A 7,500-nucleotide genomic window follows, 5' to 3' on the forward strand; every position below is an offset into this window, starting at 1 on the left:
TATGTACAGAATAGCTTCGTGTCAACATTTAATACGATAAATCCGGAGCCAAACAAGAGACCGCGGAGATAAAGTAAATTCCTTTTCCCGAAATACCGAGTGTCAAGCTTTTTCTTTTTTTATTTTTTCTTCTTTTTGTTTGAAAGGGGGGTAGGTTTTGTGGGAATTCAATCGGTGTGGCTTTTAAAACCTGTTGTTTTTTATGGAATTATTTGTAGTTTGTATAAGATTTGAATTGGGTTAAAATTAGTCTCTTTTTGATAAACAGGGTTTGTTTACTTTCTGTTTTAGTTTTCAATGGTCGTCTCGCCACATCTACAGGTAAATAAATCTCTTACGCAAAAGAGTCTACAAGAGAGAAAGGAGAGAGAACGAAGGTAAGAGAAAGTTAAGAGGGAGAGAAAGAGATACGACAGAGAAAGAATTGTGAATGGGCAACGGACGAAGGGAGAGGGAGAGGGAGACGAGGGAAAGATTCAAACGTGGCAATAAATATGGCTGACATTTTGAGTATTTTGAAAAGGTGTCACATCTTACGTAACATATATAATCGGTCATATCGTTATTTCTTATCATTTTTATAAGATTTGTAAAAAACAAGAAACAATCATAAACAAAAAATGTGTATGTACATAGAACCATGAAAGAAAGAAATCAAGAGAAAAGAAAATTTAAAAAATACACGAATATATACAATTTTCTGCAATCACCAGAGGATACACGAGTGAATAACTGTACAAGTAAAGAGATAAATCAACACTATGCAACATTAAGCAACATACAAGATAACCATGTGGGGAAATGATACGCAACATAAAAAGTGACCTATGCAGGGAAATGAAACGCAACATGAAGGCTAATCATGTAGGCAAATGAAAAGCAACATATCGTCAAAAAGAAGACACACGATTCACAAAATTTCGAGAGAGAGAGAGAGAGAGAGAAAAATGGATTTCGTATCTGATGAAAAAAAGGAAATTATCTGAAACGTTACTCATTCCCCGTTTCTATTCCTGATTACGTTTCCATAACCCTTAGATCATGTCACAGCAACAGTACATCATATCAACAAAAGGATAATCACATATCACACACTTCAATAACATGAGGTTTCGGGCAATTATGTTATCATAATTATTGCAATAATATATATGCAATGTCATAGATTTTTTATGAAAGGAATGATCATCTCACTTATGATGAGAGAGTCAGTCTTGAGAGAAAAAGGATGACCGGAAGTTGCAAAAACGGGAAAAAATAAGGAGAGGAGGAAAGAGAGAGAGGGAGGGAGGGAGGGAGGGAGGGAGGGAGGGAGGGAGGAGAGAGAGAGAGAGAGAGAGAGAGAAGGAGAGAGAGAGAGAGAGAGAGAGAGAGAGAGAGAGAGAGAGAGAGAGAGAGAGAGAGAGAGAGAGAGAGAAGGAGAGAGAGAGAGAAAGAGAGAGAGAAAGAAAGAAAGAAAGAAAGAGAGACAGAGAAAGAGAGAGAAAGAAAGAGAGAGAGAGATGGTAAATGAAGTCACACAGGAAAAATAAAAAACTCAAATAGAGTCATAACAAAGGTAAAAATTAAATGGAAACAAATAAAAAGAAAGAAAACGAGAAACACAGATGAAAATAGTGACACATACAAAAAAAAAAAAAAAAAAAAAAACATACACAGAAGAGTTTTAATAGAGATACATAAAAAAACATGATGGAAAGACATCCAATAAAAAAAAAGGAGACACACGTAAGAAATATCAAAATAGAGACACATACAAGGAGATACATATAGGAGAGACACACTTGAATAACTATCACATGATTTCTTTTCGTTATCTCAGAAACAAAGAGAAACGTCGTTAAGTTCTTGAAGTTGCCGAAGTTGCAGTGGTGTTGCATCGGGTTCAACTTGCATCACATCTTTCTTTTTGCACAAAGATTGGTGAAGTTTCTTGTTTACACTTACGGTGCGATAGGGATCTAATTTGAGCTCTTTTGTCAGTAATGATGATGATGATAATGATAATAATAGTAATATTGATAATAATAATAATAATGATAATAAAAAAAATATAACAATAATAATGATAATAGTAATAAAAACAACGATAATAATGATAATAATAATAATAATAATGAAAATAATAATAATAATAATAATAATAATAACAACAATAATAATAATGATAAAAATAATGATAATGATGATTACTATCATTATCATTTATAACTAAAAATATGGAATCAAGACAGTGAATAATGATTAATAAAATTCACTGACAAAATAAAACTTCATCACAGAAAAATAAGATTGACCAAAAAACAACACAATATGATTAAAAGTAACTTAATCAACGTAACATGAACTACAAGAAATTTAGTGAGATAAAAAATAAAGACAGATTTAAAATAACGACAAAATAAATATAGAAAAAAATACAAAAAAAGGCTCTTATATATTTATTTATATAAATAAATAAATAAATATATATATATGTATATATATATATACGTTTATTTTGTTTATAAACTTTATCTTCAGAAGAACTTCCTTCGAAAATAAAAAAAATGAATTAGAGGTATATGGGAGGTCGATGTGGCGAGAATAGCTTTGACACTCGGCGATCAGAAAACAAACAAACAAAAACAGTAACAATTGTTGCTTTGCAATTTGTGCAGGAAAATGCAGTTTGCCTTCCTTAGCGTCGACTCAGGACGGAATCACCGTGCGGGGCTTGCAACATCGAGTCGGTTGAGTCAGTGTCTATCTTCTTGGCCATTGCACGATATGGATGATTTGAATTAACAGCATGATTAACGGTTCATTATTATTATTTTTTTTTTAAACACTCTTCGTCAACACTATCCTGGTATGGCTACAAGATATATCTATATTCACATGGGAAAATAAATATATATATCTATATATTTAATTTTTTTTCTTCTTCTTCTCTCTCGTGTTCATCCCGGAGCGAAATAAAGTCTTGCTCCCATTTTTTTTTTTTTTTTTTTTTTTTTGGTTTCCTTTGCTTCGATATCCTTCAAGACACCAACTAACGAGCTACTTTATATCCTTCAAAGGACATTTAGGCACTGGGTTGTTGTTGTTTTTTTTATCTTCATGATAAAAGTATTTTTTTGTGATTTTTTTTTTTTTTTTTGCAGGTGGGAACTCTTGTACGAATATGAACATACAATAGATTTTTTTTTTGAGGGGGGGGGGGAGTTTCCCGGCGCCTCTGCCTCCCCCTTTTTTTCCTGGGGATTCCTGTAGGAGGGGCTGTAGGAGAGAGAGAGAGAGACACACACACATAGGACACCGAATTGTGGACAGGAAATGCGTAGGAGGAGCGAGGGCGACGGTGGAGGGGGGGGGGGTGCAGGAGACGGCGAGAGGTTATCACAGATGTCCAGTTCGAGGCACCAGACCTGCCGCGGAGGAGGGGGGGGGAGAAGAAGAAGGTATTACGTGAGTCTCTGCGTCGGGATCTTTGTCAGAAGTGATTCTAATAGTAATGACAATATAATGATAATAATAACAATTCTCATAATAGTAATAACAATAATAATAACATCATTATTAATAATAACAAAATAATCCACATCATATTATTGACAGCAGATTTAGTTTTATTTATTTTTTCTCCAAATAACAACATGACAGCATATCAAACAGAAGGCTAAAAAAAAAGCCACATCTCACTCAAGACCCGAAGAATCTCAAGGACTCAGACTCACGCTATATGAGATCAAGTGTATGTAAAACGTCCTTGCTCTTTTTCCTGGTCCTTCGGGAGTCCATCGTCGGTAGCGCCTCCAGCCGGGTAGGACGTCGGAGGGACATTTCGGGGGAGATTGACGAGAAACCTCCTCCTGCAGGATACCGGGGGGTGGGGTGGGAGTAGGAGGGGGTGAGGGAGGAAGGGGGGGAGAGAAGTAGAATTAGAGGGGGGTGAAAGGATTAATGGATAATGTGTTTTGCTTAAAAAGTCCTGTCGTGTAATCATGAGATAGCTGTATGAGCAGAGGAACACGGTAGTCATACTTACTTACGTTTAGTCCATTAATATAACACAGTGATGAATGTTGTCGTGAGGAATTGTGTCTTAAAATAACTTTTTTTTTTCTTAACTTATCCTTTAGAAATCGAATGCACATTCATGTTTAGGAATTATGTGACACTGGGGAACAATCTTCTGGCACTACATACCACCGAGAGTGTCCGCTTGAAGCACAAACCTATGTCTACCACACCGTTGCACTCACAAAATGAGTTATATTACCATATTGCACTTAGTTATAGGCACTAGCACAAAGTCATGCGACAGTGGCCACGCCCCCTGTAAAACAGCGTCCAATCAGAAGCACGTTTCTTGATGGAGACAAGTCGGGCGAGTAAATGCGGAGAACATGATTGGCTAGACGGGGAGAGATGGCAAGAAGGGGGCGGGGCTTATTTCGCCTGACTTTGTGCCGGTGACTATAATATGTGGCTCTCACAGAATCATAGCTAAAGCCACGAAAGCATCCACAGCGATAGAACAGGAGAAGCCAAACGCAGCAGTATCAAAACACTTCGCAATATCAACGAACTCATTTGTGCAGCAAAAAATGTCTTTGTACTCACTACACACATTGGTGGTATGATTGGGCAAAAATACTTTTAATTGTCTGTATGTGTGTGTGTGTGTGTGTGTGTGTGTGTGTGTGTGTGTGTGTGTGTGTGTGTGTGTGTGTGTGTGTGTGTGTGTGTGTGTGTGAGTGTGAGTGTGAATGTGAGTGTGAATGTGAGTGTGAATGTGAGTGTGAGTGTGAATGTGAATGTGAGTGTGAATGTGAGTGTGAATGTGAGTGAGTGTGAATGTGAATGTGAGTGAGTGTGAATGTGAGTGTGAGTGTGAATGTGAGTGAGTGTGAATGTGAGTGTGAGTGTGAATGTGAGTGTGAATGTGAGTAAGTGTGAATGTGAATGTGAGTGTGAATGTGAGTGAGTGTGAATGTGAATGTGAGTGTGAATGTGATTGTGAGTGTGAATGTGAGTGTGAATGTGAGTGAGTGTGAATGTGAATGTGAGTGTGAATGTGAGTGTGAGTGTGAGTGTGAATGTGAGTATAATAGAGTGTGTTCATGTGTGTGTCCACGTTCATTTTAGTATCTGTGTGCGTGCGGGCACCAGGTGCGTGCGCCGTGCGTGCAGAGCGTGCCCTGGCGTGGCGCGAGGAGCCGCGACTCACGTACCTAACCATCCGTTACTCATGACCCCCCCAGAGACTCCAGTGCCCCCCACACTCGAGGAGGAGGAGTTGGAGCCCCAGGAGGAGTTGTAGGAGTTGCTGGAGTTGTTGAAGGAGGAGTTGAGATTGAGGGTGTTGCCCCACATGCTCTGGCTCATACTCATGTTGAGGGCATTGTTACTCGTGCTGTTCTTCTTGTTCAACGGTTTGGCTGGGGAGAGTGAGAACTACCTTAACATTCGTCCACTAAGAGAACAAGACACAGACACGGGCCATGGCGAGGGACGGCGCGGGAGAACACTCGTGAACACAGAGGGATGAACAATGAACACATTTCTATAGAATGAACAATTAACACTTTTTTTATATCTTATTCATTTGCTTATAATCCATGAACAATGAACATTATAGGAAGACACATTCGTTTTTCCTCGTTCATTTGTTCATTTATGTGTGACGCAAGAACGAATCAAGTTCATCATGGCGAATGAAGAAAAGGGTTATTCAGTCTCATTCATACCCTTTTCTGCATTATTTTTTTTTATTCATATCTCCGCTTGCATTCCAGTGCCGTTTTACCCAGCCATGGACAGCAACAGTGCATATAAATCATCAACGAAGTACCGTTTTGCAAAGAGTTTATACAAAAACAAAACAAAAAAAACAATAAAACATGAAAAAAACACAGAGGACCACAATCTTAAAAGCTAAAAGCGTCCCCAGCCTCCCCCCCCCTCTGCGAAACCCCAACGAAGTAACACTTAGCAAAAGGTATATACAAAACGAAAAAAAAAAAAACATAAAACAAAAACACACACAGAGAAACAACAAACTCGATCGTAGAAGTGCCCCCCCCCCCTCCAGTATCCTCCCCTCCCCCCCCCCTTTCCCCCAGGACCCGAAGAACGAGCAGCAGAAGGAGTCACGAGCAGATGGCGCAAGAGTCGGGGTACTTACTCATCGTGTTAGCATCGTCCTGGAACCGCACGAGCAGCTCGTTGGCTCGCTTCGGCTTGAAGTAGGTGCCTGCGATGTCCTCTTCCTCACCCTTCTGCAGCTTCTGTAGGTGAAGGCAGGTCAGACGAGGTCGTCGCCGCGCCCACGAGGGCAGATAAAGCTTATCTTATGCTCAGATATATATCATATAGGGAGGATAAGAAGGCTAGGGAAAAGTGCTACAGATGAGTAGGCTCTATATGTCTCTACATGTGAGTGCGTGGATGAGTACTGTCCTTCTTACCTGCCACTCTTGTGCCACTCGGTGAGAGCTGGAGCGCTGTTCGTGCATTGCAAGGCTAAGAGTGAGTCACTGCAACAGGGAGTGCTTAACTAGGTAAAAAAAAAAAAAGTCAAATGCTCGTCTGGTTCATGAGACACTCTGGGAAAGATCAGACTCCATGCGTTACACAGCGATAAATATTCAGTGATAATATTCATTCCTAAATCCATCATCTATGCGGCTGGATACGCATGCTAAAGGACTAAATAACTAAGCCTCTTACACATGCATATGTACATTCATCTAAGCATATCCCATGTCTATAGAGGTGCTCTGGGTGCATCACAGTCGCTCACATACATCCGCTGACAAAAATGGCAAAGGTCTACCCTATTATCGCCTCTGAATCTAGTCTTTGTATCTCCATCCACGTTTTCTTACAGCATAAAGATGGCTCGATAAAGACTTTAACCGTGGGTCCTTTTCCCGCTTTTGTTTTCGTAAGCACAAGGCACTCTGTGTATACCGGTAAAAAAAAGGTATATGCTGTAAGTAAACTCCACTGGATCGCATCCTAAGGAGAGAATCATGCTTTCAGGCGGGGTGGGAGGACGGGGAGGGGTGGGGGTATAGGGGTAGGGGGTGGCGTTCACTGTGACGTCATGCTTGGAAGGTCAAGGGTCGCTGCGTAGGACAGTGACGTCATGCGACCGTTGGAGAGAGAATCCTGTCGCCTTCGCTAAGAGTCCTTCAGTCCGTCACTAGGGATGGATATTGCCCGCTCGAGTGGCGCTTGCTCCCCTTAAAGGGATTTTTTCGCATTCTCCATTTCCTCTGTTTTGTTTCGGTTTCGAGTTACGTCTTCTGCATTACTCACTCAAGTCTGGCTCCGTTTGATTATATTTCTAGCGCTTAATATTCTTCTTTGTATATTTGAGATTAGAATAAGACTTATCAACTGCTCGAAAATATTCCAGACAATTCATATCTTCTGATTAATAACTTACTTGCACGATGTACTAATCCAGATCACAAATAACCTAGTTATCATTACCGTTATCATTAC

General features: G+C 39.8%; 1 protein-coding gene across 2 annotated transcripts in view; it reads right to left on the reverse strand.

Annotated features, from left to right (window-relative positions):
- Positions 1–3,361: 3,361 nt before the first annotated feature.
- Positions 3,362–7,500, reverse strand: part of Kif3C (Kinesin family member 3C) — a 56,564-nt gene continuing 52,425 nt past the window's right edge. For both annotated transcript variants that reach the window (XM_086537649.1, XM_086537648.1), the window contains 4 exons: positions 6,173–6,275; positions 5,220–5,426; positions 3,720–3,854; positions 3,362–3,410 (listed from right to left, as the gene is read on the reverse strand). In XM_086537649.1, the coding sequence (XP_086393775.1) occupies positions 3,721–3,854; positions 5,220–5,426; positions 6,173–6,275 (444 nt within the window). In that variant the 3' untranslated portion in view covers positions 3,362–3,410; position 3,720. The remainder of the gene's footprint in view (positions 3,411–3,719; positions 3,855–5,219; positions 5,427–6,172; positions 6,276–7,500) is intronic.

The sequence above is a fragment of the Penaeus japonicus genome, unplaced genomic scaffold (genome assembly GCF_977035675.1).
Source record: "Penaeus japonicus unplaced genomic scaffold, GWHDUDI00000001_assembly GWHDUDI00000006, whole genome shotgun sequence".
Classification (NCBI taxonomy): domain Eukaryota; kingdom Metazoa; phylum Arthropoda; class Malacostraca; order Decapoda; family Penaeidae; genus Penaeus; species Penaeus japonicus.